At 41.0% G+C, this 11,911-nt stretch overlaps 1 protein-coding gene across 1 annotated transcript in view; it reads left to right on the top strand.

Moving 5' to 3' along the window:
- Positions 1-11,911, top strand: part of SPATA17 (spermatogenesis associated 17) — a 72,899-nt gene that overhangs the window by 44,931 nt on the left and 16,057 nt on the right. Inside the window, exons 7-8 of the mRNA XM_006761339.2 lie at positions 1,850-1,998; positions 4,896-5,031. Of these exons, the coding sequence (XP_006761402.1) occupies positions 1,850-1,998; positions 4,896-5,031 (285 nt within the window). The remainder of the gene's footprint in view (positions 1-1,849; positions 1,999-4,895; positions 5,032-11,911) is intronic.

The following is an 11,911-nucleotide window of genomic DNA, read 5'->3' as shown; positions in this document are numbered from 1 at the left end:
TAATTAGACCAGAAGTCCTTCCAAAGGACCTTTCGGATGAAGCTGGGGCTGCAAGGGAAGCCGAGGTCCTGGATGCCGGGGGCCAGAGAGAAGCCCAGGTTCCAGTTGCCAGGGGGTGTCTAGACTGATCAAATAAACAAAAAATCAATAAAGAAATATCAGCTTTAGATGGAACACTAGATGAAATGGACATACTTGATCTATAATAATGAAAGCATAATATGCTAATTAGATTGGACGAGCTTTTGGATGAAGCTGGGGCTGCAAGGGAAGCCGATGTCCTGGATGCCTGCCGGAGGCCAGAGAGAAGCCCAGGTTCCGGTTGCCAGGGGGTAGCTGGTGCTGGCAGCTGGGGGAAGGAAGGCCTACTTTTGCACGAATTTCGTGCATTGGGGCTCTAGTTATATATAATAAATTAAAGTTCATAATAAAAGATACATATAAACATATATAGCAAATGGGGATGTATACATTATATATATTATATGGTGTATATATATATACATGTATACACACACATATGTACATATGTATATATATTAATAGTGAACTTGGAATCATGTTACTGTATCTTTAAAAAATAAAGTTCCAATAAAAATTCATTAACTCCTTTCCAATATAGCAATCCTCCTGTCCAGCTGTGAAAAGTACTAGATGATACTTATTTGCCATTTGTGTTATTTACGGTCCATGACTTTTATGGTAACTGGTTCCTATTATTGGTTTCTATTAATGTAAAACATAAGTGAACAGAAATGAGGCGTGAATCATTTCTTTTTATTAGTCCACTGTCTTCCCTCAGCGCCGGCAGGAGCTCCAGCTGTGGCCCGTTAGGGATAACCTAGTTAAGGAAGGATAAGGAATCGGACTAGAAATCTGGGTCCCTTTTCCATCACTTCTCTCATGCACTATGGTGGTGAAAGGGAAAACAATATATATTTAATGCCACAGCAAAATCCTGAGCCATCTCTGACTGTATTGTGCATTATGTGATGCTAATTCGTCAGGCAACCGGTGGATTCCCATAACTGGTATCTAAGTATCTACTAATTTAAAGGCAGGATATGTGGTGAATCACCTTTCCCCGTTGTGGCTTCTGGACTTGGCTGTGCATTTGTGTGATTGCATGGTTGCTATTGTGTCAAAGAATTTTAAATAACGAACACAAGAAAGAATAAAATAGAAGATTTGACATTCACCAAAAAGCCCTTATTTTAGTGGAAAAAAACACTTGTATCCATTTTCTATTGATAGTAGTGTTCTTTGAAAGCTAAGCTCAGAATTGTTTCTACTATTTTTTCTCAAAAAGGGAGAGGATTCTTTTCAAATTATGTTCAAAGAAACACGGTTTTTAAAATTTGAAAGTAGAGCAACTCTAACTATAGATTTACCAGTTTTAGCATAAAAACTCTTTTGATGCGCAGAAAATTAATGTAACGCATTTTCAATATCATCACTTGTACTAGCGTGGACATTTCTTGAAGATGCAATAGTGTGTCATGTATTTTTTAATTCAGGGAAGAACGAGTTGTAACTTAGGCCCGGCTGGCGTGGCTCAGTGGTTGAGCGTCGACCTATGAACCAGGAGGTCTCGGTTCGATTCCGGGTCAGGGTACATGCTGGGTTGTGGGCTCAGCTCCCAGTATGGGGCGTGCAGGAGGGAACCCATCCATGATTCTCTCTCATCATTGATGCTGCTGTCTTTCTCTCCCTTCCTCTCTGAAATCAATAAAAATCTATTTTAAAAAATTAATTGCTAAACTTCCTGTGGGTTGTAGGCATTCGGTAGCCTCGATCATCGATGACACGGTAAAGGAACCCTCCGTAATGAAACATCCTGTCTTGCCAGGGGCCCTTTCGTGACGTCAGTGACGTATTGAAGCAGCGCTACAAGCCCTTGGAGCCAACGATGCGGGTGGCGGAGCCAATCAATACGTTAACAGAGGCCAGGAGTGAATTCAAAAGATTGGAATTGTCAAGGAACGTTCAGGAGAACATGTGAGTCCTTAGCTTAAAAAAGCAGCCGTCCCGTGTTTGGGGCCTGGAGTGACCCACCATTTCCCATTTCTGATATTGCCGAGAACCTTTCATTTGTGAGAAAAGGTCAGGTCCCCGTGACCTCTCCCAAAGCAACCATTTTCGAGGACGTGCAAATGTTTTTTTTGTTGTTGTTGTTGTTTTTAAAAATATATTTAATTGATTTTTTACAGAGAGGAAGGGAGAGGGATAGAGAGTTAGAAACATCGATGAGAGAGAAAGATTGATCAGCTGCCTCCTCCACACCACCCACTGGGGATGTGCCCGCAACCCAGGTACATGCCCTTGACCGGAATCGAACCTGGACCCTTCAGTCCACAGGCTGACACTCAATCCAGTGAGCCGAAGTGCTAGGGCAATGTGCAAATGTTTTCGATAGGACAGTATTGACGAGGATATTGACTGCATATGTGTAAGCAATTGTCGAATTGGATCAGGGGCCCACCCTACCCTCATCTCAACTTATTATTTCTGCAATGACCGTATTTCCAAGCGAGGTCACAGTCTTCAACATATTCTTCAAGATAAGCGTAGGAAGAGGGGATGGTACTATCTGACACAGAGAGTGGATCGCAGAGCATTTCTTTGAAAAGTTACTTCAAAGCTTTGTTTTTTTTGTTCTTGATCCCGAGGAAGCTCATCCCACCTTCTCTTGTCTCTTGAGGAAATGGTTTTCCTCATTCCTAGGCCTGCGTTCATGAAGCCAGGATATTATGTTAACAATTAGTAAATAACTAGCAAGTTGTTTTTATGAGAAACTCTGGCATTTATTAAGTTTTTATTTATTTCTGAGAGAGGAAGGGAGAGAGAGAGATAGAAACATCAGTGATGAGAGAGAGTCATCGATCGGCTGCCTCCTGCACGCCCCCTACTGGGGACCGAGCCTGCAACCCAGGCATGTGCCCTTGGCCGGAATCGAACCCAGGACCCTTCATTCCGCAGGCCGGCACTCTATCCACTGAGCCAAACCGGCCAGGGCCTGCTTCTTGTCTTGAGTGTGAATTGCAGGCCCAACGCTCTACCCAGGGTAGGGACATATGTAAGTTTCTCTGTTCTCCTTCTCCAGTGTCATATTGGTCTGCAGATTCTCCTTTCTGCCTTTTAAATCTCTCTCTAACTCACAGTTGCAGCTTCTGCATGTGGCTATGCATTTGTGTGATTAACTGGTTGCTACGGTATCACAGTTATTAAGCAAAATATTTAGAATTTTAATTAAAGAACACAATTTAAAATATAGCCCTTCTGGTCTCAGGTTTGATTCCTTCTGGTCAAGGGCACATACCTGAGTTTCAGGTTCGATCCCCAACCCCAGTCTCTCATATCAGAGTTTCTCTCTCTTTCTCTCTCTCCCTTCCGTCCTCTCTAAAAATCAATGGAAAATTACTCTCAATTGAGGATAAACAGGAAAAAAAATGTTTTTTAAATGTAGTGTATAGAAATGAGACCTGGTTCTGTTTATTACCGAGGAATAGTGATAAGAAAGTTCAACACACCTCAAAACTTTTTTTGACTTCTGTGATTCTTCAAACACTTTAGCCCTCTGCAATCCGCATGCTTTCTGAACGGTTATTGTATTATGGTAAAGAGGCATTATCATATGTTTTCAGAGAGTGTTTTCTTAACAATTCAACTTTTATTTGTAACTCTCCCATTTGTTTTAATTACTAGCACAGTGTGCAACATTTATTAATCAGCGGAGCCTTTTTAAGTTAAAATACTAGATTAGCTAACCCCATTAACACAGAACACTCCAAACAAGCAGTAATGAGAGCGGTAGTTAGTGTGCAAATCGTATCACCCACGCGGTGCTCGGGGCACAGTTAGCATGATTACCCTCTTTTGATCCAGACTTCTGCCTTTCCCAGCCCATTTCCAGCAGAAATTTGCAAAGAGCTGCCTCCATTTCTCCAGCTTAATTTTTTTTTCTCCTAATGAAATCTGGTGCTTTAGAACACTGGGGACACAGATAATAAGCTGGTGTATCATTAAGAAGTTCTAGAATTTGTCTACAAAAGATCCTTTTCTTAGCTGTACGGTGACGATTGCTCTCTCATTGTCCCGTGTTTCCTGGAAAATAAAATGTTTGTGTTTTTGTCTCCAATAAATGACCACAGAATAGTGGAATTTTGTTATTACAGACCTCTAAGTCTAGAGACTTTAAGATGTATAACATCGACATAATGGACAATTTGGAATACTTCCTGAGAATATTACATACGCTTTTAGTGTATGCAGACCAACAAGTCATAAAACTAGGACAGAGCAGGAGTGGTAGGAGGGCAAACCGACCCAGTGCATGCTGGGTGGCCTGACAGCCGTGCTGAAGAAGGTAGGCTTGACCCAACAGGCAACTGGGGTTCATAATTTGTCAGTTTGAATTATCTGCCAGTGAAATAGATGGGTTGGAGGAGAATCTAGAATTATAAGTCCCTATAAAAATGGGAGGAAATGAAAAAGAGTTATCAGAAAAAAAAATGGTAAGTGTAATTTTTCTTATTTGGGAAAAAATAGGAAGTATTTTAATTCTTAGTGCATCAAGACGATAGATTTGCAATGGTCCCATTTTTTCCCTGAAGCTAATTGGCTGTTTTTAAATTTTGCTTTCTTGAGACCTCTACCAGTTCTTCAACTGCCCAGACATTCAAGTAATAACGTGTTTGTATACACCACTGCATGCCCCCATTGGGTATCTAGTCCATAACCCAGGCATGTCCCCTGACTGGGAATAGAACCTGTGACCTTCCGGTTCATGGGTTGATGCTCAACCACTGAGCCACACCAGCCAGGCTGAATTTTTATTTTTTTAATCAAACGTCTCTAGAAATCCAATGAAGAATAACACCTTACTGTTCTTTCAGGTTTTTGCCGTTCTCTTCCTACCATAAGAAAGAAAGGTACGTTCCATCAATCCATTCATCAAGCAAGTATGGTCCTGACGCTTACGGATATCACCGTTTCAGAGATGAAAGCCCTAACAAGTGGATCGGTGGCAAGGTGAGTTGACGCAACATTAAAAAAAATAGTGTCCCCTTGAAAAGGCTAAGAGACAACAAGTATGAATTACAAGTAATACCTTCTGAGCCAAACTGGTTTCGGCTAAATATATTTCTTTATTGATTTCAGAGAGAAAGCGGGAGGGAGAGGGAGAAACATCAATGATGAGAATCATTGATTGGCTGCCTCCTGCACGCCCCCTAGTGGGGATCGAGCTGCAACCTGGGCATGTGCCCTTGGCCGGAATTGAACCCGGGACCCCCCAGTCCGCAGGTGGACCCTCTATCCACTGAACCACACCGGCTAGGGCTAGGCCCCTCTATCTTCATTGCAATTAGTTTTTATGTTCACTTTAGACAACTGACTTTAGTGGGACTCTTCATGTTTTCCTTTGTTCTCAAAACTCAGGAAGAGACTGTTGTTGGCCTGCTTTATAGTTGGTGAATGACACCCACAGAGCAGCCTTCTTTTTTGTGTTTTGTTCTGTCTTGTTCACGTGCATTTTGGTCCTAAACAAGAACCGAGAAGCTCCAAAGCATTAGAAACATCCAGCACTCCAGAGAATTCGTTTAGAGGGCCTAAGCACATTGCACAGAACATAAAGCTGACCTCTACCCGCCGAGGGCTCGGGGAATGCAGGGGGATGTGGAACGTATCAGAGGTTTAATGTGGCACATCGCCGTCTGCAGAAACTTGGGTGGGACCGGGGCTGCTTGCCCGTCGCACCCGGTGATGGAATCCGCTGTCACCGGGACCCCCGGTCGTAATGAGCATGCAGCCTAACGACCGTGATTATGATGATGGTAATGGATGCGCCCGGGCGGCGTGCGGGCCTCATTACGGCTGCACTGTACATGGAGCCGCGCGCCTGGGTTAGGGGCGATTTTACTTCTATGCCCCGATTGCCATAAAATATGCCTCTCACTTGCAACAGGCCAGCTTCACAGAATTTTACAAATCTTCCCGTACGTGTGTTGATAGATGACGATGCACTCGCGGAAAAACAGCCCCTTGCAGTTGTTTGTTTTGTGTTGTTTCATTTCATTAGTGAGTGTAAACAGTTAAATCATTAGGCGTAATTGAGGGGAAATATTTTGCTTAGGAGGATGGCCTGCAATAATCCAATATTCAGTTGCAGGGCTTCTTTTTTTTTTCCTTTCCTTTTTCTCTCTCATTAATACATTGGGGACTGAAACTCTTTCATTTCCTCCCTTTTATGACACTGGTGGCAGACTTTTTGGAGTCAGTAGGTTTCAGGAAAAGTATACGTTTATATAATTTTTATTATAAATCAATAGGTCCGTTTATCTTTCCGTGTAATATTTATATATACTCTGTCTAGTTTGTTATGCACTTTAGAACATTGCACAGAGCCAAATATTGGCATGTCGTTGGCAGGAAAAATATGTAACCTATAGGATGGTTAACTGTGAACTGTTGAGATGAATATGTTTATACGACCTTTGCTTTGTAACCACGGTCTTGCTTCTGATAGATTCCTTACATTGTGTAGTAATTTTCAATTATGGTTTTAAAAGTGGCTTTGAAAGAGTTTCTGATTTGAATTTTAACTTATGAATGAAATCATGTGCAATGATGTGTCCAAGATTTTCGGTAGATTAGATCAGACCGTATTAGTCTGTAAGTCTTAACCTAAGGGCTCAATTTGCATTTGAATCTAAAATATTACTTTTGAGTAATGAGCAAACGTAATGGAATGCATTTTTATAAGGCATGGTAAGCCATTTAAAAATATTTATTTTGTAGCTGCAATAAAGTCTGAGATTGAGAGATCTATCCGATTATTGGTTTTTTTTAAATATATTTTACTGATTTTTTACAGAGAGGAAGGGAGAGGGATAGAGAGTTAGAAACATCGATGAGAGAGAAACATCGATCAGCTGCCTCTTGCACACCCCCTACTGGGAATGTGCCTGCAACCAAGGTACATGCCCTTGACTGGAATCGAACCCGGGACCCTTGAGTCTGCAGGCCGATGCTCTATCCACTGAGCCAAACCGGTTAAGGCTGATTATTGTTTTATAAATACATTTTATTGATTTCAGAGAGAGGAAGGCAGAGGGAGAGAGAGAAAGACGGAAACATCAATAATGAGAGGGAATCATTGATTGGTTGCCTCCTGCACGCCTCCTACTGGGGACACGCAGCTCTGAAGAGAGGACCGCCAATGTTTTCTCCTGAGATTGGTAAGATTTGCATCAGCCCAGGTAGGACGCTTGCCCCAGATGTGCACCTGGCACTGTGGTGAGGGCCAGGATCTTCATTTGGCAACCAGAGGTTTTACACCTTGCCTATGAAATTTTCCTTTGGAAAGCTTTGAACCCCAATTATGAAGAGTTCCTCGTGAAGTTTTATCTCTAAAAGTTCAACATATGCGAGCCTTCTCTGCATTATAGCTAATCCAGAATAACAACAGTTACATTTTTCACTTCTGGGCTTCCTGCTGGCGAATTCATTTGAAGAAATTGTTCTATCATGAAAATTAATATTGTGGATTTAATTTATTTGAACATGCTTAACTGAATATTTTCCCCATTATGCCTAAAAACAGCATATCTTCTCATAAAGACATTCTTCACAGAGTTACTTAACTAGACATTTATAGTCACCCTAAAAAAAGATGCTGGAAGCCATCTTGCTACAACTTGTAACTTCTGCTATATAAGTGGCAGGTTGATAATCATGTTATTAACTCTGCATTAATTTACAAGTTACTTTTTATGTGGCTGTTATAAGGTTACATACTAAAGGGGAACATTTAGTCCCAGGCAGCAACTGACTTTAAGGATACTAATGAAATACGACCAAGGCACAAAAGTCGTCGAAATATTTCACAATGTTGGCTGTAAGGATACAAATATTGACCTTCCTTTCTTATTAAATCTATTCCAAGAGCTATTTGTGAAGAGTTTGCTCACCACAATTGGAATATTTAATAAAATCTAATTCTCCTCCTCTGTAATTCCTTGCTTGAAAAATGTGCTCCCTTGATGATGATCGAGGGCTTTGGAGAATAAATGGATTTTAAGGAGAAAATTAGATGGTCCTTATTATGCTGTCTCACTAGCGAGGCATTGTCATTTGTCTGTTGTATTACAAATGCCTTGCTTTGCCTACCTTCTTCATTTAATCGTGCAACTTGCCTGTGAGCAGCATTAGAGGGGGGGAAAATGTGGCTGTATTACTCTTTCAATTGATTTCTTTGCTTATCCATGCGACAGCTCACACCGATTGTGCTCAACACAGAACTCATCCCCTCCCGACACCCAGTATCTTCCCAATCCCTTCCATCCACAGTGGCTGACTCACTTGTGCCCAATACCAGGAGACAGACCAGTTTCCTCCCTCTGCTACCTCTAGAGCCCCTCTCCCAAGTGAAGTTCAATGTAGGGGGCAAGTTTAGTGTTTAGAAAAGTTAAATGCTGATATTAAAATTGCATTCACAACCTGGCCAGTGTGGCTCAGTGGTTGTGTCGGCCCATGAACCAGGGGGGTCACTGGTTCAATTCCGGTCAGGGCACATGCCCAGGTTGCAGTCCCGATCCCCAATAGAGGGCGTGCAGGAGGCAGCCGATAAATGATTCTCTTTCATCATTGATGTTTTTCTCTCTCTCCCTCTCCCTTCCTCTCTCTAAAATCAGTTCTTAAAAAATTTAAAAATGGGATCCAAGTCCAAAATTAATTTTCTTAGGGTACATAAAATATGTTTTATGTGCATTCATTCAGTGTTTTATTACTTTCATTCTATATTCTTTCTGAGTATGTTCCTTTATGAATCAAATGATTCATCATCGGAAGACTGGGCTGGAGGCATATCTATCCAAATTTCTTTGTAGCTCCCCAACCTCGTACCAGGTGCCAGGCTGACCTTTAGGATAGCAATGATGAAGAACACATCGCATTTGCAATATACCTTTTCCTCCACTTTTATGTCGCGTGTACTGTTTAAGAAAATCGCTTCCATTTTAATTGTTGACTTAATCAGTACAAGTTCATTTGTATTGCTGAAGCCTATAAACCCTGGAAAAAGGTGAAAGCATTTTCTTCAAAATAGCAATTTTTTTAAAAGAACTGAGTGGAATTTGAAACTCTTTTTGTCTGGAGCCGAAACTCTGCTGACTAAATTTCAATGTACAGTAAAAATTCTAAAAGTATTCCAGAAAAAAAAATGATAGGATATATTAGGTATATTTTTAGCTAACATATGTTCTTATTTCTTTCACCCCAAAACATTACTGATAAAATTTGTCATGCTTTGACTTTCGAACTCTCATCTGACTGATCTGTAGTAGACATAGATGCTGATAAAGGATATGGAGTTGGAGGATTTTGTCGACTGGGAGATGTTCAGATATTTAATGTTCAGTATTCGGTATTCTGTGAAGAAAATCATCCAAGAATGTAGCCCATGTGTTTTATTAAATATATTTTTATTGATTTCAGAGAGGAAGGGGAAGGGAGAGAGAGAGAGAGAAACATCAATGATGAGAGAGAATCATTGATTGGCTGCCTCCTGCATGCCCCCTACTGGGGATCAAGCCCGCAACCCGGGCGTGTGCCCTGACTGGGAGTCAAACCCTGACCTCCTGGTTCATAGGTCATGCTCAGCCACTGAGCCACTCCAGCTGGGCTAGCCCATGCATTAATATACCGTAAGGTTACCACTTCGTAGTATTACGGTAAAATAATCATTGGTAAATTTAAGGAGTGATTTTTGATGACACACTTTCAAGAAAGCTTCTTTCTACTACAGGTGCAATAGAGCATAAAATACTGCCTCAGTAAAGTCTATTGCTCAAAGCAAAGAAAGACACTTCTTTTCAAGTTTTCCCTCTTTCCTGAATGTACTTTTTAATTTTGGGTAAATGAATAATCATTTTTATTGTTGTTCTATCTCATGACCTCATAGGATGACAGTGTAACTTGCTTTTATTTATGAACATTAGAGTCAAAAAATTAGTTGCCTTCGGATCACATTAATGGATGTCTGTCTGTCTGCTGCATACACTCAGGATCTGTCTGTCTTGGCCCATTGAGCTCCTTAGTCCTTTCTGCTCAGCTGTGAACACACCCACCTAGAGGAAAGGCATCATCAGATGGGGTAGGAAGGAGAAATAAATATTGAAATCTGCTTATCACAGTGATGCTCTACCCTATGGCTATTTTCTCTGTGGAAGTATAGTGAGAAAGAGTGACATCATACACAGGGTCCGTTACAAGTGCATGTTCCATGGTCGTGGGCTTGGGCGTCTGCGCCCAAGACCTGGCCAGCCGCACAGACTCACGGGGTCACTAATATAAGTCAGGCATCTGCTTTTCTTCAACTTAGCCACGTGGTCTGACTTCTCTTTTCCAACCTCAGATCTTGCATTTATGTGATGTGAGAAGTGTGATGTAAAACGCAAGAGTGGCAATGTGGGTTTTACGAAGAGACTGCTCTTTTTCTTCAGAAATGATGTTAAGACTTCAAGTTAATCATTTGATATCTTTTCTGACATCTGACTCTTTGGAAAATCTAATTGAAGCTATAGACCTTCTCTCAAGAAAAAAAAAAGTGCAAATATACAAATGCAAAAGAGCATTTGCATGCCATCAATTTTATGGGACACGAATTTTTTAGTTTAGAAATGAAGAAAAGTGTCACAATTTTTTTTAAGTTTTTGCTTACGGTTATTACTCCCAAGTGTCTGCTTTATAAAGATGTGGGAATGAATCCAAATTTTGCAAGTATAGAAATTATATAAAAATAAATTCCAACGAAAACACTACCATGGTGGCACTTGAGTAAGAAGTTGAAATGCTGGGCTAGGCCTTTCAATATGGCAGTGCCCCTACCTTTGACATGATCTGATTTCAACCTTTTGTTCTAATGGCGGACATCTTAAAAATAACAATTTACTAAGGTCTGTAGTGTCCAATGGAATTAGAACTCCAACGACTTGCTTTGTCAGAGAGCAAAGATTGGAGTAAAGGTGTATTCAAGTTTTCTACAAATCTCTAGATTGAACTCTTGTCTTTTTGTTTTATTTTTTTGGTCTTAAACCATTGAGGTTCTGTGTTTTGGAGTCTGCATCATTGATACAGTCTGTGACAGCGGAGAGTTAGAAACCCGTGTGTCACGTTAGGGACACTGAAGCAGAGGTGAACTTCAGCAGAGACTGGGAATGTTCCTGGGTGTAGAGAGATTTCCACCTGTACAGTCATAGACAGATTGTCATTTTCCACTTCAGCCTGCAGGAGCACTTCCTCCAGAATTAGAGAGTCGGTTTAATGATCTCCCTCTCATCTCATTTTCCGGAGTAAGAGTTTCTTCAGAAGGATTTGTGGCTTCGCGGCACCGTGCGTAATATGCGTAATAGTGCATTGCATCATAACAATAAAATTCTCCAGGTAATCCAATCTGTGAGCGAACTCCTTGTGTTGTCCTAGCCATGGTTTCACACTTCTCCCAAGTATTTTGCAACTTCTACTTTACGTTGACTCCTTACCTTCAGGATCTTTCATTTTATATTCTGCTCTCATTTCGTCTCAGCCATTCTCTGAGAAGGCTCCAGCTCTGAGGCTGACTACCATAGAGGAGTGTGCACGCCTCCATTCAAGATTTGGGGGCAGCATCTTTGAGAGCCATTCATGCTAGTCTAGAACGAAACAACCAAGATGGTATGCGAAACTTTTTTCACCCAATAGTCAAACCAGAGATGTTCCCAAAAATTGTAGATACTCTGTCTTAATCATGAAGTTATGAGATGTTTCCTTCCAATTGAAGTTATGCTCAACAAAAGAACTTCGAAACATGCCCACACCTTGACCATAAACTGGACTTATTGGGTTAAAATATTTTATTCCCATCCAATTAATT

This window comes from Myotis davidii, unplaced genomic scaffold (genome assembly GCF_000327345.1).
Source record: "Myotis davidii unplaced genomic scaffold, ASM32734v1 scaffold174, whole genome shotgun sequence".
Classification (NCBI taxonomy): Eukaryota; Metazoa; Chordata; class Mammalia; order Chiroptera; family Vespertilionidae; genus Myotis; species Myotis davidii.
Note: the sequence above shows the minus strand (reverse complement) of the source record. Positions and strands in the feature narration are given on the sequence as shown.